Source organism: Vulpes lagopus, chromosome 3, assembly GCF_018345385.1.
Source record: "Vulpes lagopus strain Blue_001 chromosome 3, ASM1834538v1, whole genome shotgun sequence".
Lineage (NCBI taxonomy): Eukaryota > Metazoa > Chordata > Mammalia > Carnivora > Canidae > Vulpes > Vulpes lagopus.
In genome coordinates this window covers 33456694-33478219 of record NC_054826.1, presented here as the reverse complement: position 1 = coordinate 33478219, position 21526 = coordinate 33456694, and the positions used below count along the sequence as shown (strand labels likewise).

At 40.9% G+C, this 21526-nt stretch overlaps 2 protein-coding genes across 6 annotated transcripts in view; one reads left to right on the top strand and one right to left on the bottom strand.

Annotated features, from left to right (window-relative positions):
• MRPL22 (mitochondrial ribosomal protein L22) overlaps positions 1–8730 on the bottom strand; it is a 44694-nt gene extending 35964 nt beyond the window's left edge. Inside the window, exons 1-3 of one of the 4 annotated variants that reach the window (XM_041748943.1) lie at positions 8482–8730; positions 8199–8293; positions 7562–7604 (exon numbers count right to left, since the gene is read on the bottom strand). In XM_041748943.1, the coding sequence (XP_041604877.1) occupies positions 7562–7604; positions 8199–8293; positions 8482–8540 (197 nt within the window). In that variant the 5' untranslated portion in view covers positions 8541–8730. Of the gene's footprint in view, positions 1–7561; positions 7605–7686; positions 7779–8198; positions 8294–8481 lie in introns of those variants that run through there. The other 3 variants (XM_041748944.1, XM_041748946.1, XM_041748945.1) reach the window with 3 other exon arrangements.
• Positions 8731–9047: 317 nt separating this feature from the next.
• Positions 9048–21526, top strand: part of GEMIN5 (gem nuclear organelle associated protein 5) — a 39529-nt gene continuing 27050 nt past the window's right edge. For both annotated transcript variants that reach the window (XM_041748942.1, XM_041748940.1), the window contains exons 1-9: positions 9048–9334; positions 10126–10286; positions 10995–11176; positions 14369–14520; positions 14732–14851; positions 16222–16354; positions 17285–17450; positions 18573–18785; positions 19878–19963. In XM_041748942.1, the coding sequence (XP_041604876.1) occupies positions 9169–9334; positions 10126–10286; positions 10995–11176; positions 14369–14520; positions 14732–14851; positions 16222–16354; positions 17285–17450; positions 18573–18785; positions 19878–19963 (1379 nt within the window). In that variant the 5' untranslated portion in view covers positions 9048–9168. The remainder of the gene's footprint in view (positions 9335–10125; positions 10287–10994; positions 11177–14368; positions 14521–14731; positions 14852–16221; positions 16355–17284; positions 17451–18572; positions 18786–19877; positions 19964–21526) is intronic.

The window sequence follows — 21526 nt, the reverse complement described above, 5'->3', positions numbered from 1 at the left end:
ATTTATAATTGTACCCAAAAGTATAAGATACCTAGGAATAAACCTAACCAAAGAGGTAAAGGATCTACACCCTAAAAACTACAGAACACTCCAGAAGAAATTGAGGAAGACACAAAGAGATGGAAAAATATTCCATGCTCATGGAAGAATTAACATTGTGAAAATGCCTATGCTACCCAGGGCAATTTACACATTCAATGCAATCCTTATCAGAGTACCATGGACTTTCTTCAGAGAGTTAGAACAAATCATCTTAAGATTTGTGTGGAATCAGAAAAGACCCCGAATAGCCAGGGGAATTTTAAAAAAGAAAACCATAGCTGGGGGCATCACAATGTCAGATTTCAGGTTGTACTACAAAGCTGTGGTCATCAAGACAGTATGGTACTGGCACAAAAACAGACACATAGATCAATGGAACAGAATAGAGAATCCAGAAGTGGACCCTCAACTTTATGGTCAACTAATATTCGATAAAGGAGGAAAGACTATCCACTGGAAGAAAGTCTCTTCAATAAATGGTGCTGGGAAAATTGGACATCCACATGCAGAAGAATGAAACTAGACCACTCTCTTTCACCATACACAAAGATAAACTCAAAATGGATGAAAGATCTAAATGGGAGACAAAATTCCATCAAAATCCTAGAGGAGGGATCCCTGGGTGGCGCAGCGGTTTGGCGCCTGCCTTTGGCTCAGGGCGCGATCCTGGAGACCCGGGATCAAATCCCACATCGGGCTCCCGGTGCATGGAGCCTGCTTCTCCCTCCGCCTGTGTCTCTGCCTCTCTCTCTCTCTCTCTCTGTGACTATCATAAATAAATAAATAAAAAAAAATTAAAAATAAAAAAAATAAATAAATAAAAAATAAATAAATAAATAAATAAAAATAAAAATCCTAGAGGAGAACATAGGCAACACCCTTCTTGAACTCAGCCACAGCAACTTCTTGCAAGATACATCCATGAAGGCAAAAGAAACAAAAGCAAAAATGAACTATTGGGACTTCATCAAGGTAAAAAGCTTCTGCACAGCAAAGGATACAGTCAACAAAACTAAAAGACAACCTACAGAAAGGGAGAAGATATTTGCAAATGATGTATCAGATAAAGGGCTAGTTTCCAAGTTCTATAAAGAACTTCTTAAACTCAACAGCAAAGAAACAAACAATCCAATCATGAAATGGGCAAAAGACATGAAGAGAAATCTCACAGAGGAAGACATAGCATGGCCAACAAGCACATGAGAAAATGCTCTGCATCACTTGCCATCAGGGAAATACAAATCCAAACACAATGAGATACCACCTCACACCAGTAAGAATGGGAAAAATTAACAAGGCAGGAAACCACAAATGTTGGAGAGGATGTGGAGAAAAGGGAACCCTCTTACACTGTTGGTGGGAATGTGAACTGGTGCAGCCACTCTGGAAAACTGTGTGGAAGTTCCTCAAAGAGTTAAAAATAGACCTGCCCTACGACCCAGCAATTGCACTGTTGGGGATTTACCCCAAAGATTCAGATGCAATGAAACGTCAGGACACCTGCACCCCGATGTTTCTAGCAGCAATGGCCACAATAGCCAAACTGTGGAAGGAACCTCGGTGTCCATCGAAAGATGAATGGATAAAGAAGCTGTGGTCTATGTATACAATGGAATATTACTCAGCCATTAGAAACGACAAATACCCACCATTTGCTTCAACGTGGATGGAACTGGAGGGTATTATGCTGAGTGAAGTAAGTCAATCAGAGAAGGACAAACAGTGTATGTTCTCATTCATTTGGGGAATATAAATAATAGTGAAAGGGAATATAAAGGAAGGGAAAGAAATGTTGGGAAATATCAGGAAGGGAGACAGAACATAAAGACTCCTAACTCTGGGAAACGAACTAGGGGTGGTGGAAGGGGAGGAGGGCGGGCAGTGGGGGTGAATGGGTGATGGGCAATGAGGGGGGTACTTGATGGGATGAGCACTGGGTGTTATTCTGTATGTTGGCAAATTGAACACCAATAAAAAATAAATTTATTATTAAAAAAAAAAGAAAGAAAGAAAGAAAACCAGAGTCGGGGGCATCACAATGCCGGATTTCAAGCTGTACTACAATGCTGTGATCATCAAGACAGTGTGGTACTGCACAAAAACAGACACATAGATCAATGGAACAGAATAGAGAACCCAGAAATGGGCCCTCAACTCTATGGTCAACTAATATTTGACAAAGCAGGAAAGACTATCCAGGGATCCCTGGGTGGCGCAGCGGTTTGGCACCTGCCTTTGGCCCAGGGCGCGATCCTGGAGACCCGAGATCGAATCCCACATCGGGCTCCCGGTGCATGGAGCCTGCTTCTCCCTCTGCCTATGTCTCTGCCTCTCTCTGTGTGTGTGTGTGACTATCATAAAAAATTAAAAAAAATTTAAAAAAAAATTAAAAATAAAAGACTATCCACCGGCAAAAGGACAGTCTCTTCAATAAATGGTGCTGGGAAAATTGGACAGCCACGTGCAGAAGAATGAAACTAGACCATTCTCTTACACCATACACAAAGATAAACTCAAAATGGATGAAAGATCTATATGTGAGACAAGGATCTATCAAAATCCTAGAGAGCACAGGTAACGCCCTTTTTGAACTTGGCCACAGCAACTTCTTGCAAGATACATCTATGAAGGCAAGGGAAACAAAAGCAAAAATGAACTACTGGGACTTCATCAAGGTAAAAAGCTTCTGCACAGCAAAGGATACAGTCAACAAAACTAAAAGACAACCTACAGAATGGGAGAAGATACTTGCAAATGACCTATCAGATAAAGGGCTAGTATCTATAAAGAACTTATTAAACTCAACATCCAAGAAACAAACAATCCAATCATGAAATAGGCAAAAGACATGAACAGAAATTTCAGAAGAAGACACAGACACGGCCAACAAGCACATGAGAAAATGCTCCACATCACTTGCCATCAGGGAAATACAAATCAAAACCACAATGAGAAAAAAAAAAAAAAACACAATGAGATACCACCCCTCACCAGTGAGAATGCTAAAACTTAACAAAACAGGAAACAACAAATGTTGGAGAGGATGTGGAGAAAGGGGAACCCTCCTGCACTGCAGGTGGGAATGTGAACTGGTGCAGCCACTCTGGAAAACTGTGTGGAGGTTCCTCAAAGAGTTAAAAATAGATCTGCCCTACGACCCAGCAATTGCACTGCTGGGATTTACCCCAAAGATACAGATGCAGTGAAACGCCAGGACACCTGTACCCCAACGTTTATAGCAACGATGTCCACAAAAGCCAAACTGTGGAAGGACCCTCAGTGTCCATTGAAAGATGAATGGATAAAGAAGATGTGGTATATGTATACAATGGAATATTACTCAGCCATTAGAAAGGGCGAATATTCACCATTTGTTTCAAAGTGGATAGAACTGGAGGGTATTATGCTGAGTGAAGTAAGTCAATCGGAGAAAGACAGTAATTATATGGTTTCAGTCATACAGGGAATATAAGAAATAATGAAAGAGATTATAGGGGAAAAGAGGGAAAATGAGAAAAATTAGAGAGGGTGACAAAATATGAGAGACTCGGGCAGCCCAGGTGGCTCAGCAGTTTAATGCCGCCTTCCACCCACGGTGTGATCCCGGAGACCCGGGATCGAGTCCGACGTCGGGCTCCCTGCATGGAGCCTGCTTCTCCCTCTGCCTGTGTCTATGCTCTCTCTCTTTCTCTCTCATGAATAAATAAAAATAAAAAATCTTTAAAAAAAAAATATGAGAGACTCCTAACTCTGGGAAAGGAACAAGGGGTAGTGGAAGGCAGGTGGGCGGGGGGATGGGGTGACTGGATGACAAGCACTGAGGGCTGCACTTGATGAGATGAGCACTGGGTAGTATACTATATGTTGGCAAATCAAACTTCAATTTATAAAAAAGAAAGATTGAAACCACTGTTATATCAACCAGTCTGAAAATGCTTCAGGGTGAGGCCCATGATATCTAGCACAGTGTCTTATACTCAAGGCAATACACATTTGATAAATTAAATATGGTGCTTAATAAATTAAACACATTTTGAATTAATAATGACAAAGATGTCTGAATACCTACAATACTTTCAGGGCTCAAATGGCTCATAAAACGAATTATCAAGCACATACTAAACAACTATAATAAAATTATTATATTTAATAAAATTAAATTAAAATATTCCAAACAGAGCACTTAATTCAAAAGTATATTAAATCAAAAGTTCTTATTCACCCTCTCCTGGTCAGCTGTTGGAACAACAGAGTTAAAGCAGAAAATGAAGCAATCATAAGGTGAACTGAAAATCTTTAATTCAAAACTTAACTATGTAATTTGAAACTTACAACTTTTAAGACCTTTTTATGTAAGAAACACTGTTAACATTCACCAGAGAAAATGAACTCAAGAAAAGGAAATTTGTGAAATTAACAAATGAGAACCTGAATTATTGCTAGAATCCATTTCCGCCTGTAAAATTTTTTCCAACAAATATTAAATTTTAAGTCTGTCTAGCACTTTAGTTCATTGCTAGCATTCTAAAGAATTAAAAACTAGTTAAAACCTTTTTAAAAAACTAAAAGGCATCAAAGGATCAACTTTTCTTACTAATATTTACTATATCCTCATTTATTGGGAAGTTCAAATCCCTTTAGCTTCACTAGATCTCTGTAAAGTGGATGAAGAAAGGTAGGCCTGAACCAACTCTCCAAAGTGTCTGTACACACAGCAGATACACAGGTACCCCATTATGGTGAGACTGCCAGAGTTCAAATAGAGAGTGGGTGGTATACTGAAACTAGCATATGAATTTTCTTACTCCTGTTACTCTTATGTCTTCCATCTACCAACATTTAAGGATTCAGTTTAAGTATTACCTTCCAAATTCTTCCCATAGCCATTAGATACATTAAAGAGTAGCAGATACAAACCAAATTTTAGGATTAAGAATTCAGATTAAACAGTATTTCAAAGTTTCTAAAGTCACAATTTGAGAAATAATACTTCCCATTTATTATTCAAAGGTCATTTTGAATTTTAGTACAAGGTATACCCAAATCCCAAGTGAAGATAATACCGGCATCTGGCTTACCATGAGAATATCATGCTACTATACACATCAAGGTAAAAAATTCTTTGTTCCCAATTTACTTTTGCTAACATTAAGTTAATACCACACTTGAGACTGAATAAAAGAACATCCTTGCCTCAATAAGAATCTAAAAGGGCTGAAGTGATGTGCACATTGTCATAACTCAATAAAATTCCATTTTGTGAAAGTCAAGGACAATCAAACAAGGAAACAAGAGTTTAGCAAACAAATAAAAAAAAAAAAATTTCAGCAACTTTTGACCCTAATAAACTCAGAAGTTTCTCAATCTCTGCAATATTGACATGTTGAACCAAATCATTCTTTGTTGTAAGGATTATCCTGTATCTTATAGGATGTTTAGCAGAATTCCTCACCTCTAGCCACTAAATGCCAGCAGCACCCCCGCCTGAGTTGTGACAACCAAAAATGTCCCCAGACATTGGCAAATGTCTCAGGGGAGTTGAGGTAGGGAGTGGGGGCAAAACTGGCCCCAGCTGAGTCACTATTAGCTAAAGTGATGGGGCCAGGGCGGAGGGGAGAGGTTTTTGCAGACTAAGGAACATGACTTCTCGGTTCCAAAAGGTTCCTGTTACCATGTCATAAACATGTGTATAGTTAGCAAGCCAGATTTTTGGGGAGCCTGCGTGGCTCAATTAAGTGTCTGACTCTTGATTTTGGCTCAGGTCTTGATGTCAGGGTCCTGGGATAGAACCTGGCCTCACAGTCCCTGCTCAGTTGGGATCTGCTTGGGATTCACTCTCCCTCTCCCTCTTCCACTCCTCTCTAAAATAAATCAATCTTTTAAAATTATAATAATAAAGTCCAAAATAGAGATTCATAAAATTATATAACTTCAAAACTAAAAAGAGCCTTAGGGATTATCCAGCAAAATTGAACTCTCCTGTATTACATAGATGAAAAGACCAAAACTAAACTGCTGAAGTTGCTTGCTCAGAGCTTCCACGTACAAGTCAGTGCAGGACAATTTAGGTCAACAATCATTAAAAAATATTCTTTCTGCAAAACTCCATCCTGGAACTATAAAGAGAAACAAGAAGTATCCCTACCTATCCAGAGTATAAAAGCTAGTAAAGAGCACAGACACATAACATGAAGCCACTATGAAGACATGCATGCTAAAAGGATAGTTACCTTCCTTCTCAGTGAGATCTGAGAAATCTCCTAAAGAAGAAACATCTGAACAGGGTTTTAAATAATTAGAACTCCTATATAGACAGGAAGTGAAGGCACAGGATGAATGCCCAGAAGCAAATAAATAGACAGCATATTCAGAAAAAGTAAATCAGCATACTAGGGTGGGATGATAAAAGATAAAGATAATCTTAAAAAAGCAAATTGCAGACAAATCCTAAGGAGCAGTGCCTCCCATTTTCTTTAGCCCACCTGTTCACTCCCCTGACCCAGGAACTGGAAACAGCTAAATATAATGGGAACTCAGTAATAGTTTATAATGATAAAAAAAAAAAAACATTAATAGCAGCTAGAATTTAGAGTGGGATTGTTATATGCTATGCACTATACTAAACACTTCATATACATTACCTCATTTAATCCTTGTAAAAAAATCCAAGGCATGGGTACTAATATTACTCTCCTCGCATATTTAAGTACTAAAACTTAGGAAAGATAAGTAATCTTTCCAAAATCATACGGTTTAAAAAGTGGATTCACACCCAACTTACCGGTTTCCGAAAGCCTATGAACTAAACCAAAATAAGTTCCAACAAATGCGCCAGATTATCAATCTCCAAATATCAACAGTTGTACTGCAGAAGAGGGGAAGACAGACAAGAAGAAGGTGACAGAAAAAGGCTCCTTGCCAGTCCTGACTTAACTGCATTTCCCTAACGAAAAAAAACTTTTGTTCTGAGGTCTAAGAATGCTCTGGAGAATATAGTATAAAGCTTTAAAATTTCCGATGACTAGGGCAGCCTTAGGCAAGTCATTTTACTTTGAGGAGCTTCAATTTCCTTGTCTGAAAAATGGGTGTAGCAATACCTACACTATGAAAGATGTTATGAGAATGAGATCAAACATACAAGGCGTTTAACACGACGCTAGACACGTTGTAAAGCGCGGTTGTCTCCGATACAGCCCCTGCTCATGGTAAGCAGTAACGAGAGCGAACTAGAAAAGTCGGACGCTCCCAACACCGTTGGGAAAAGCGTTAACCATGCTCAGAGACTGTCCAGAAGAGATTCACAATGTCCCTTGAATAACCAGTTATCCTGATTCCCTCAGAGCCATGCAGCACGGCGATGGAAAGATAGAGTGACCAAGCGGAGACTGGCTGTCTCGTTCGTTTCCACAGCCACAGAACCTAAGGGCCGAGGGTGGCACACAGGCGCCCACCAGGAATTAACTGACAAACCGGTAAGGAGTCCTTGAGTCCTCTGCAACTCCGGGGTGAAAAGACTTACCCTAAGGCCAGCTTCCCCCGCAGGTTCGGCATCCATGATGCACCTGAAACATCAACACAAGCAGTCAGTTCAGATTTCCACCTCCATTCCCTCCTACGGCGCCTAAACCACTAAGAAATCCCTACCCAAACGCTCCAGCGTTGCCGCCGCCATCTTTCTCCCTCCCTCTACGGAAGCCTCCGAGTTCACGCACTGCCGGGACCACGCGCATGCGCAGTTCTCAGGTTGCCTGCCCCCGCGCGAGACCCGGCAGTACTCCCGCCCCGGGTGCTGTCTCGGGGACTGCGAACGCTCCGCCCGCGCCTGAGGTGTGAGCCGGACAACTTTGCCTGGGAGTGAGTGACTTTAACACAGGCCGAAGACTGTGAGTGTACGGACATTCATGGAGATCCAGAAAAATTGAGAAACCTCCCCTCACGAGTGGCCAGGAAGAGTAGGAAAAGAGACGGTGAACAAGCCACCTAACGTGGGTGGACCTGTTTCCTCAGCAAAACAGAAAAGCGGCACAGGCTTGTTGTGAAGATCACTAGAGGTCGTGTGGAAAGCGCTTTTAAAGAACAAACAGCTCAAATATAAAGTATGACGCCCTAATCCCTGTGTTAATCTCCAGGTTGATCTACAAGAGATAAATCATTACTCATCGGCCACGTGCTACCACATATGCCGGGCAGGCGTCTCACTGAATCTGTGAATTCCTCACAGCAATCCGACAAGGCACGGGTTATCACCTTCCTGCCAACGAGAAAGCAGATTGGGGCAGGTTAAGGTATCTCCAACAACAACCGGCAAAACCACTAATTCAGCCTAGGCCCGGGTGCCTCCCCAAGTGGTGCCCCTACCCACATTCAAAAACATGCTTGGCCTCTCCCCGTTAGGATAGATTTCCGGCTTCGTTCGTCCCATCCAGGGCCGCCACATACCCTGTGCAAACAAGCGCCGCGCCGCAGGAGAGCCGGGCGCGGAGCCCGCAACTCCACATACGTTGCCCTTCAGAGCCGGCACTCCATCAAGTCACTCGATTCTGCTCCTCTTTGAGTGCTAAGACTAGAGCCAGAATTTCCTCGCGGTTGCAGAAACTAACTCTCCTGGTCTTTTTTGATTTGATTCGAACGTTTATCTTTTGGTTAACTGGCTTGTTGCAGGTCTCTTTACAGAATCTCCGGAGCTAGCGAAGTACCCTGGCACAGAGCGTTCACAACTACTTGATGGAATAGTGGCTGAACTATTCAAAAATTAAAAAATTAAAACGGCTGGTCGAGGTGACTCCACTAGTCGGTCTAACGCTATAATTAGTACTTTGCTGTGGGAGGTGAGAAAGCCTGACCCCCAGGCTGGGCTCGGCAGCGCCGGGACTCCTGGCCCGGGGCGGCGGGAGGCAGAGCCCGGCGCGCGCGGCCGCCCCTCCCAGCCCGGCGGCGGCGGCGGCAGCGGCGGCGGCAGCAGCAGGAGCGGCGCTCGCGGTGCGGCCTGGGCCTCGGCGCGCGCCGTAGCGGCGGGCCCGGCGAGGCGGGGCTCCGAGCCAGCCCCGCCCCCTTCCTGGCTGCGGCGTGGGGCTGCGAACGGTCTGCTCCTGGGGTTCCTTCGTTCGTCCCTGCTGGCCCGTGATCATGGGACAGGAGCCGCGCACGCTGCCGCCCTCTCCTAACTGGTACTGCGCCCGCTGCAGCGATGCCGTGCCCGGGGGCCTCTTCGGCTTCGCAGCGCGGACCTCCGTCTTCCTTGTGCGCGTGGGCCCAAGCGCTGGCGCGATCCCTGGGACGCCCCCATTTCGAGGTAACTCCCCGCTTTGAGCCCCCGCCCTCATGCCTTGTTGGGTTCGTCGTAGGCGCCGAGGGAGGGTTTCTAGGCACCCTTTCCTACAGGTGGGGAAACTGAGGCCCAGGTTGGCAGAAGGATACCAGGCTGAGTTGCGTCCGCGTCTCCAGGATTGAGTTACACCACGTTGTGGCTGCGCGGCCCCGCCTCCTGGCGCTCTCGCGTAGAACCGCTCGCTCCCTCGAGTTACCCCTTTATAGAGCCAGGCGTTGATAACCTGTGGCCTCCCTCCCCCACGCAGCGCACACTGTCCCCTGGGAGCCTCCCTGCGTTCCGGGGCTGTCTACAGCTCCAGGCCCTAAACAACGTCCTGGAAATAGATGATACCTGTTTCCTGAAGATGAATGAGTTGAGCCAGATGCTTTCAGGCTCCAAACTAGGTTTAGATTTTGCCTTGGGATATGGCAAGCCAGTTATTTATTCTTTCCCAAATGACCTCTGGGCCACGTTTAAATAAGAATCACTTTTACATTCTTCATTTGAGCCGCTCCTCAGCCTGTGAACTGTGAACATCAAGGGATATCAGCAGCATTTTACGGTTGAAAAGAGTGAGGCTCAAGGAGATAAAATGACTGGGCTGAAGTCCCGTGGCAGAGCCAGAACCAGCACTTGGGATTTCTGATTGTGAGTGCCTGGATATTTTTGTTATGCCATGGGATAAGTGAAGTCCCACTCGTCTAACATCAGTATTATGATTCTCCCAGGAATCTTAGGTAGCACTCTAACCTGAAGTCCGGTTTTGCTTGAAGTCGTAGGGGAGTTGGTGGGACACACCGAAAGGGTCTCTGGCTTCACGTTTTCTCATCATCCGGGTCAATACAACCTCTGCGCCACCAGCTCTGATGATGGAACTGTGAAAATCTGGGATGCGGAAACAAAAACAGTTGTGACAGAACATGCACTCCATCAGGTACCGTGGCTTACCGGTTTCTCAGACCGTTATTATATATTTGCTGAGGGGTTCTTTTGTTTCAAGTACGCTAACTCATCTGTGCAAGTTAACTTTTATAATAATGTCCATTATTTGGATGAGAAGCTCTATATTCTATATATAAATTGTAAGATGCCTCAAAACTTTTTTTGGAAGGAGATACATATAAACCAGAGGTTAGCAAACTACTGTGCTGCCTGTTTTTGCAAATTGTTTTATTGGAACACACCCTCAGTCATTCATTTAAGTATTGGCTGTTTGCATACTACAACAGCAGAGTAGTTGTACCAGAGACAGTATGGCACACAAAGTCTAAAATGTCTACTATCTGGTTTTTTAACATGGAAAAGACTCCTGACATAAACTGTAAATGAATGAACAAAATTTGTTTCTAAACCAGATGATTACTTACTAAGCCTATCTTTTGAGAGAATGTAGAAAAGAAAAAGACTCAATCTTAGTAAGAACTTTCAATTAAGCTAAAGGAAGAAATGTTTTTAAATAGTTCTTTAATCCTTAGGAGCTTAAATTCTTCTACCATTTGGTTAATGTACTCTTGGCATACAAGTGGTACTAACGGTATTTATTAAGTATGTATCAATGTGTCTAGTATTATACAAGTTAAAAATGAAGTAAAAATTCAGCACTGACAAATGAAAAGCAATGTATTTTTGTTTTGTTTTAAAGCATACAATATCAGCACTGCATTGGTCTCCTCAAGTAAAGGATTTAATAGTATCTGGAGATGAAAAAGGAGTAGTTTTCTGTTACTGGCTTAACCGAAATGACAGCCAGCACCTCTTTATAGAACCCAGGACAATTTTCTGTCTTACTTGCTCACCTCATCATGAAGATTTAGTAGCCATTGGGTAAGTACTGTGTCATCTGTACTGGTAATTTGTTTTTGTTAATGAGCATATTTTGCATTTGCTTTATCTTCACTTCCTTATTCCTCAGAGGAAGCCATGTATAGGTATTAACCATTCCCTGAGCCCATGGTATCATTTATTCCTGTGACTTCCAGGTCCTTACTGTCCTTCTCACTCTGTTTTTATTTCTTTAATTTCTACAATAGTGTACTTTCCTCATTCTTCACATCTGATTTCTTCAGTTAGCCTCCAAATGTAGGAAATACCCTCTTTCTCCCCTTTCCTCCCTCAATATTTGCTCTTGGAGATAACATTTACTCTCAGAATGTCAGAGGACTTAACTCTGTCCCTGTTTGCAGCTCTCCCTCTGGATTGGGACAGTAGTCTGGCATTGGGTGCTGCCTCCGCCTCGATCACCAGGATTATTTCACATAAACTGCCTGAATGGGCACCACCCTTTTCCTCACCGCTTCATCTACTACTCTCCCAAAGATGTCTTTTCACTCTAGTTTGGATATTTGACATAAGCACTAGAATGCTAGAGGAGAAGTCTGGTTGGAGTGAATTCAAGAGACTGGGGTACAGTAGTCAAGATACACATGGAGACTTGTTTTTTGTACAAATGTGCATAGACATGAAGCCAGAGGAGGTACATGGTAGTAAAGGGAGTATTAAATGGAAGATAATAGGGCATATTTTTATGCTGATGGAAGAGGAAAAGCTGGTTGCATGGAGAAATGGTAATAAATACAGGAGTGATATGAGAAGTCAAGAGGGATTGTATCCAGATCACAAGTAGAAAGGACAAGTGAGAATATGGAAATAGGTGCAGGTGGGTTTGTAGATCTGGCTGGAAAAGGAAGGTGTTTGTTGTCGGGTTTTTTTTTGTTGTTTTTTTTTAAGGTGTTTTTGGGTTTGTTTTTTTTAAGATTTTTTTTTTAATTTTTTTTTAATTTATTTATGATAGTCACAGAGAGAGAGAGAGAGAGGCAGAGACACAGGCAGAGGGAGAAGCAGGCTCCATGCACCAGGAGCCCGACGTGGGATTCGATCCCAGGTCTCCAGGATCGCGCCTTGGGCCAAAGGCAGGCGCCAAACCGCTGCACCACCCAGGGATCCCTTTAAAGATTTTATTTATTATTCGTGGGAGACACAGAAAGAGAGGCAGAGATACAGGCAGAGAGAGGAGAAGCAGGCTCCATGCAAGGGGCCTGATGTGGGACTCCATCTTGGGAATCTGGGATCAGGCCCTGAGCCACCCAGGTGTCCCGAGGAAGGTATTTCATTCTGATGTCTTCTGATTTTCTCTGTGAGTCATAAGTCGGAAAGGTAGAGTCAAATTCAAAGTGGGGCTGGGAGCACGCAGGAAGATGTAAAAATAGTCATCTCAGAGAATAAAAAAATGAGCTTACTGAGAGAAATTGTAGGTCCAGTGGTCCGTATTGAGGCCAAGCTCTGAATCAGAGTCATGAATTCAAAGTAAACTATTCAAACTGAGAAAGGGTATGATTGGATTTGACAAGATTTGAAGTTTTGTGGAGTAAATACTTCTGAAAGAGACAGGACAAAGCTGCTAAGGGTGTTTTTAAAGGAGTGATAATGAAGCATGAGGGGAAGGACAGGAAAACAGGTATGTGTGTGTAATAGTGAAAATGGGAGGAGTCTGTAGATCGGTGGTCTGCTGGGTGAAGTGAGCAGTGTTACAGTGGGAGCGCTAGAGGAAGAGCAGAATGGGTGGTAGGCAGGGATCAGAGAAGGTAGGATCAAACTGACCTTGAAAGATGAGCAAGAATCCACAAGAAATCTTTCAGGTAGAGGGAACTGCACACAGACAGAGGATGGAATCAGAATGATTTGTTTTTAGAGGCTCTTCCAAATGGCGATCATTTCCTAAAAGGCTGATTAAAATTGAAGAACAGCTTGGTCACTTGACTGTTAGGTTGCAAAACTTGATGGGTTTTCGAAGTCCATGTCTGCAAAGATTGATGTATGATTTCATTTTTTTTGAAGTAAGGCTGTAATGGGAAAATGTTTTTAATAAAAGTTTCTCCTTTTATTAAAGGAATGTAATGGTGTTTTTTCCTATAGGACTATCTAGTGTGTAGGAAATGTAAGGAGGTACACCCAACTTTGGAGTGCAGTTTGTACTTCTAGCAAAGCAAAGATGTATACATCTTACATCCTGGCAGTTCCACTACTATGCATTAAATCTGAAATTGTCTTAAGTGTGCATAAGATTATTAGTGGCATTTTTGTTTTGTTTTATTTGTAATAGTAATAAACGGAAGCCCTCTAAAAGGAAAAATGAGTAAACTTGTGTTATAGTCACACAGTGGAGTGCCATCCAATAGTGTAAGTGACTGACTAGGAACCAGAGTTACATGCATCCACATCAATGACTTGCTAACAATAAGTGGGAAAAAAACAAGTTACAGAAAAACAGACTGCATGATACCATTTATATGAAGTTTTAAAATACACAGAATCATTTTCAGTTGTCTTTAGGAACATAGACAAAGAAAGTCTAGGAATGATCACGAATAGCAGTTTACCTCTGGGGAAGAGAGAGAGAGTTTAATTGGGGTGGGATGTATAAAAGGACTTTAACCATCTTGATAATTGAGTTTTTTTTTTTCCTTTAAGCTGGTTGATAGATACTTCTTTATGTGTATGAAATACTTCATCTATTTTTTAAAAAAAAAAACTATTAGAATTTCTCGGTGTCCTCTGAATTTTAAAAAAAATGATAGGCTTGGAATATCCAGGTCTAGAAGCTGCAGTACTCAGTTTTTTGTTGAGTTCACAGTTAGAAAAATTACAAGGATTTTACAAGGATTACTTGTAAAAAGTGGGAGAGGTGTAAGTGTGTTAGGACATATTCCGTCTCTAGTCAGAAGGATTGCTGGAGCCCAAAAATTACTGTTCTTCTATAAGTTTCCCCTTCAAACACAAGTATGCTTCACCTTATGAACTTTATGCCAGGCAACATAATACATTATTACTTAGTGCCAAGACTTTGATTGGAACAGCAGTGGTGGTGAAAAAAGGACAAAACAAGATTATTTCTTGCTTTCTTCCTTCTCCTTCATCCCTAGTACACTTACCTTTTAGATGTGCACGATGATAATTCCTAATCCAAAATGTTTACTGTTCAGTCTTCATTTTTCAATATTCCTAACTCTTGTTCTTTAGCTACAAGGATGGCATAGTGGTTATAATTGACATCAGTAAGAAAGGAGAAGTTATTCACAGGCTTCGAGGCCATGATGATGAGATCCACTCCATAGCCTGGTGTCCCCTGCCTGGTGAAGACTGTTTATCCATTAATCAAGAAGAAAATTCAGGTAGAGATGATTTAAGAGGGTTGAGTACTTCTCAGACCTAAAGAACAATGTGGATAAAACTATATCATTTGAATTACATTTAAAACATTAAGTTTTACAGATCATGTCTATAAACATAATGGCTAAATTTCAGGAACCTTGCAGACTAGTTTTTCTTTGACAAGTTCATGTTTAAAATAAATTAAAAACAAAATGACCTTCTCTACCCTAGAAGAACCTGAAATCCCCAATGGTAAAGTTATAGCACAAACTCCAGTAACAAACGGCTGCTACTTAGCCACTGGAAGCAAAGATCAGACCATTCGAATCTGGAGCTGCTCTAGAGGCCGAGGTAAGATTTGATATGTGATGTTTCTTTTGTGATGTAACCTATAGTGATTGGTAGAAATAGAAACTTTTTTTAATTGTGTCTTCTTATCCTAAGATTATGGTATCTGCCAGAAGGCAGTTCTTTACTTTTCTATCCAGAAAGTTGCTCCCCCCAGTCTGACTTTGGTTTTGGAGATGAGAGTTTCTGGTGCCTTCATAAAAGGGGCACTGTCATGGAAGGCAAGATGTTTGTTATAAGGATAGGAATATTAGAACTTAGGAAAGTGTGGATCAGAGGATTAGAAAAGACCTAGGGGTTTTAATGCACAAATGCTAGATAAATAATATATATTCACTGTAGAAGTACATGTTTAAATGTTATATCTCAGTTTATCCAAACTATATCCTCAGTCATTCAGCTTTCCCAAGCCTCTCTCTGTGAACAGAACTTTTACCTTCAATTTATAAATTGAGAGGCACTCCAGGCAGAGTGGGCGTGGATTTTACTTTATAGTAAAAATCTAGCCTTTTTCTTTATATCAGTCTTCTTTCTCCACTTTATTTAAAACCGTGAAAGTTTGGTCATCTTTATCTAAATGCATTAGTGCATATAAAGCAAATCATAGTTATAGCTTAGTCAATGGTAACTAACAGTATAACTCTGGAAAACAAATTTTTTAAAAGAATTGTGGACTGCTTTTGGACATACCATGGCCAATCCTCCCAAGTGGGAACAACATTAGGCCAAGAATCCCTCCAGAAGGGTAACCTCTAAGCTTATGGATGTCTAGTACAATGATTTTCAATTCTAGTCATGCAACAAAATCACCTGGAGAGTTTTTGGAAAATGTGGGTACCTGGACCCCACCTTAAATCTACTGAATCAGTATCTCTAGGAGTTGGGCCCTGGCATATATTTATTTTTAGAGGCTCCCCCAATCCCTCATTATAGTCATTCTGGTACATAATAGGAATTAAGAACCATTGGTGAGTAGCATGTCAGAGGTGGAGGGACTTGTCTGCCACAATATGTTCACTGCCAAATTTGTCCCTTTTGTTGGATTTCTTGCCAACTAGAAGACGGAATCCCACTCTCTATCCTTCCAGCTTTGGAGAATCTGAAGTTGTGTTACCACATCGGTTCACAGTTCAGTTGAAACCTCATTTTCTCAGACAGTATGCTTAATATGCTTAGGTTGCCAGAACAGCCTATTCTTTAGTTAGAGTGGTATTAAAACTATGTATAATAACATTTCCATGAGCAAATGAGTTCTGACTTCTAAGTAACCAAACTAACAAACTTAAACCGCAAACTGTGTTATGAACTGCTAGGGACTTCACATGTGTAGTTTCACTGTCTTGAGTACCCACTGACCTTCTTTTAATCTGCAGGGGTGATGATTTTGAAATTGCCCTTTCTGAAGAGAAGAGGAGGGGGTATAGACCCAACTATTAAAGAACGCCTTTGGTTGACACTCCATTGGCCCAAGGATCAACCAACACAGCTGGTATCCAGCTGTTTTGGGTAGGTCTTTTTTTGGTCATGCTCTCTCTGACATGTTTTGTTTTCCACTCTAGCTTGAGGAATTCCGAGGCTTCTCTTTCCAGACACAGAAGATGGAAAAGGCAGCATTTCAGGCTTATATTATGCTGGGCCATTTGTAATAGAAAAATCGTGGGATGTGTTCTTAAGCTGTCTAATAACAGTGCTGAGAAAAGATCAAAGAAGTATAGCCTGGTGGTTAAGAGCATGGACTCTGAAGTCAGGCAGAACTGAATTTCAGAATCAGTCTCTTACTTCTATGTGTTCATGAGCATGACCCTTTACGTTGAGCTTCCGTTAGTTCATATGTCAAGAGAGATTTTATAGAATTTTCTCTTAGGATGATTATAGCCATTCACCGAACAAAGTTTATTGTGTAGAAGCCACTAGGCTTCTAGTTTCTTGAGATAATTAGTGAATTTAGCAGACAAGGGCCCTGCTTTTAAATGAATTGATACAGTTAAAGCATATAAAAATCCTCCCCCCCCCCCCCCAAAAAAATGTTGATCATGGCCCTACTCCCCTACACTATCCCAATAAAAGACAGTAGGTCTTCAAGATTTGGGGCTATGCAAATTATGGTGGCATTTTACAGTTAAAGCAGTTAGGAAACTGTTCCAAAGGTAGTGCAGTATATTCATGTCATTCAAAAAGAACATAAGAACATAGAGAAGCACTCTTCCTACCTGTCTTCTCAAGCGACTAGGTTCCCTTCCCCACCAGCAGTGACTCCTTGTTTTTGTGTGTGTTCTTTCTGAACTATTTTGTGCATATTTCAGAATATGCAGTTTTCTCTCCTTAAAAGAACAATTAGCAAATCATTTTGCAGCTGAGGGCCCATACTCTGTGTCCCCAAATCACTTGTTTTCAGATTGCTTCTGAAAGAGAACTAGTACTTGTTTTCCTTCACAGAGGTGAGCTGTTGCTGTGGGATCTCACTCAGTCTTGGAGACGGAAATTTACCCTCTTTAGTGCTTCATCAGAAGGGCAGAATCATTCAAGAATTGTGTTTAACTTATGCCCTTTACAAACTGAGGATGACAAACAGCTGCTGCTTTCCACGTCGATGGATAGAGATGTAAGAACTGCTTATTTTGCAGTCAGCATTGTAGACTGATGATTTATGACTTAAAAGGAATTAGAGGGCTTTTCAAACCATCCACCAGTTTCCATGCCTCACCTTATTCCCTTGTGCCCAGACCAATCTCAGAGTTACAATTATTCATCAGCAGTAAGTACACCAACAGCAGAGAGTTAGGAGAAAGATGAGGAACTACCTTTTTTGTTAAAGAGAGATAAATGATAAAGAATTGTAAGGGTACCTAGGTGGCTCAGTCAGTTAAACATCTGCCTTAAGAAAAAAACAATAATAATAATAAAAATAAATAAATAAACATCTACCTTCAGCTCAGGTCATGATCCCAGGTCCTGGGATCCAGCCTTGCATCGGCCTCCTTGCTCAGCAAAATGCCTACTTCTCCCTCTGCCTGCTGCTCCCCTTGCTTGTGCTCTCTCTTTGACAAATAAATAAAATTAAATTTAAGAAAAAAGAATTATAGATATGTCCAGGGAAGGATGTGTGAAATCATCATGCTTTGGCTTTAAAATAGCCTTGTCTATAGTTTAGGTAGAGAAACTCTCTACCTTCTCTCTGCTCTTGGTGAAGTCTCCAGGAGAGTATTGGCTTTAAGAGTCTGTGGCTATTGTTTTGCAATTAAACTAAGGTTTACTTGATAGACTGTTTTCTCCGAAGCCCCTCTGTTAAACAAGTGAAGATTAAATATGTAGCACTCCTCTTTCCCTGGTATAAGATATTTCGCTTTTGGAGATAGCTCCTTTCATTTTCTAGTGTCCTGAGGCCATCTTCATTCTTAGGACTTGCCAAATGAAGAGATCACCAGTGCTGTAATACAGTAGAGTGGAAATGCCCCTGGACTCTAGGAAATGGGAAGCCCTGGTCTGCTTTATTCCTGGTGTGACCCTGAATTCACTTGACATCTCTGAGAATAAATGTATTTTCAGTTCCCTTTGAGCTCTACAATTTATTAATTTTTTTTCTAAAAGACACTTCTTCCAATACCTACTGGAATAATTAAATTATATTATTCTTACTCATTGAGTTCATCCTATTTGAAATGTTCATTCTTTTTCCAGTTTCTCTTTTTTTTAATATTTAGACCCTCACCCTTGATCTTTTCAGGTAAAATGTTGGAACATGGCCACCCTCGAGTGCTGCTGGACCCTCCCTTCCCTAGGTGGGTTTGCCTACAGCCTGGCTTTCTCTCCTGTGGACATGGGCTGTTTGGCCATAGGTGTTGGGGATGGCATGATCCGCATATGGAATACACTCTCCATCAAGAACAACTATGATGTGAAAAATTTTTGGCAGGGTGTCAAGTCCAAGGTTACAGCGGTAAGGATGATTTCTTTGAGCTTGCTCTGAACTTTTTTTCAAATAATTCTTATAGTAAGAAATTAGGAATGACCTGGATGTGCATTCATATAAGTTATAAGATAAACATGTATCGAAGGGTATCAGACTATTAAAAATTATAATATGGCTTTTTCTTTGATGTGGAAAGATGTTCACCAATTGATGAAAAATGAAAATTACAAAACATGGGACTGCAGATTAGACAACAGTAGGTTTATATTTTCTTTTCTCTATTTAGTCTAAAAGCAATAAATGCTTGTGGTTAAAAGGAATACCATACAGGATTGTCAAATCACTATGTGATATACCTGAAAATAATATAACACTGTATGTCAACTATATTTCAATAAGAAAAATAATAATAATAACAGGGACACCCGGCTGACACAGTCAGTTAAGTGTCCCACTCTTGGTTTCAGCTCAAGTTGTGATCTCAGAGTTGTGAGATCAACCATGCCCACATGGAGCTCCATCCACCCTCAGCAGTCTGTTTGAGATTCCTCTCCCTCTTCCCTCCTTATGCTCATGTGCACATGTGCTGTTTCTCTCTCTCAAATAAATAAATCTTAAAAATTAAAAAATAATAATAAAAAGAGAAAAAAAGAAAACCAAACTGTATGGAAGTATAGAAAGCAAAAAGTTTTCCTACCCTCCACTCTATTCTCCCACTTCCATAATCCAGAGAACCACTAATGACAATTTGTAATGTATCTTTCCAAGTTTTATTAATAGAATTCTACTTTCTAAACTGTTATGGAATCTTTTATCCCCACTCAACAGTGTCTCAATGCACATTATTTAAATGTTTGAACCTATTTTTGTTTTTTTCAACTGTATATATTTAACTTTAGTCACAAAAATATCGGGAAAGATAGAAAATTGGCAATGGGGTTTTTTGGATGGTGAACATACCAGTGACTTTTACTTTAATACTTTGTTTCTTTTAAATAATGAGAATTTATTACTTTTAAAATTAGAAGATACCAAGAGCAAGAAAATTGTTCATTTGAATGCTTGACAGATAACCTCACTTCCCTTAACAGTATGCCCCTTGTCTTCTCTGTTTTGTAGCTCTGCTGGCACCCAACCAAGGAAGGCTGCTTAGCTTTTGGAACTGATGACGGGAAAGTGGGATTGTATGACACCTACTCCAACAAGTAAGAAGCAAGATTGTTTAGCCCACTGACCAAAATGTCTGTGATGGAATTAATTTTGATTTGTAAACCAATGTTTTTCCCAGCTATTTCTTTTCAAATTCCTTTCAATTAGGGTTCAACACAAGGCATCTTATCATGTTTTTTTAGTCTTTCTTATTCTAGAACAGTACCCCCATTTCTTTCTATAACATTGCCTTTTCAGTTTGAAGAACCCAGGTAAGTTTTTTGGTGAGAATATTCTACATTTTGGACTTACCTAGTTATTTCTTTGTGGTGATTTCTAACTCATTTCTGTATTCCCTATATTCTCAACAAGCTGGAAGTTATATCTAGAGCTTCATTGTCCATTCCAGTAGTTTTTAGCCACAGGTGACTACTGGGATGTGCTGTAAGTGTAAATACACTCCAGAGTTCAGAGTCTGCACCCCCCCAAAGAAAATGTAAAATATCTCAAAAATTATTTTATTTTGGTATTTTAAAAGATAATACTTTTGTATATTGAGTTTAATAAAATATACTATTAAAATTGAATTTTACTTATTTCTTTTGCTTCTTTTAATGTGGCTACAAGAAAGCTTTAAGTTGCATGTGTGGCTCATATATATGGCTCGTTCACATTATGAATCTATTGAACACAGCTATCCCAGATGCTTGATTGGATCCCAGACTGTGCTGTTCAGTTTGGTAGCCACATATAGGTATTTATTGTTAAAATAAAGTTAGAAGTTTAGTTCCTTGTTTCTCATGAGCCACATTCAAGTGCACAAGGCCCAGAATTTAGAATAGCACTATTATAGACCAAAGATTGGAGAGCCATGGCTCATGACTTAACGGTTCCACCTTTTGAAATTATTGGGAAAAAAATCAGACTATTTCATGACATGAAAATTAAAGTTCAGATTTCAACATTGATAGATAAAGCTTTATTAGGAACCCAGTCACACTCATTTATTTACACCTTATTAGAGGCTGTTTTCATACTACCAGAACACAGTGAGAGGAGTTGTGACAGAGCACTCATGGCTCAGAAGCCTGAAATATTTACTGTCTGGCCCTTTATAGGATGGTTACCTACCCCTATTCTAAATCATTCATTTTTAAGTAAGAACTATTTGCTACACTGCAGAGTTAACCTTTTTTTTTTTTTTTTTAAAGATTTTATTTATTCATGAGAGACACAGAGAGAGAGGCAGAGACCTAGGCAGAGGGAAAAGCAGGCCCCATGCAGGGAGCCCAATCCAGGACTTGGGCCTCCATCCCTGGAATCCAGGATCATGGGATCACACCCTGGGCCAAAGTCAGGCGCCCAACCCCTGAACCACCCAGGCATCCCAGAGTTAACGCTTTTTTTTTTTTTTAAAAGATTTTATTTATTTATTCATGAGAGACACACACACAGAGAGAGAGAGAGGCACAGACACAGGCAGAGGGAGAAGCAGGCTCCACGCAGGGAGCCCGACACGGGACTTGATCCCAGGTCTCCAGGATCACGCCCTGGGCTAAAGGCAGTGCTAAACTGCTGAGCCACTGGGGCTGCCCACAGTTAATCTTTTTATATGCAAT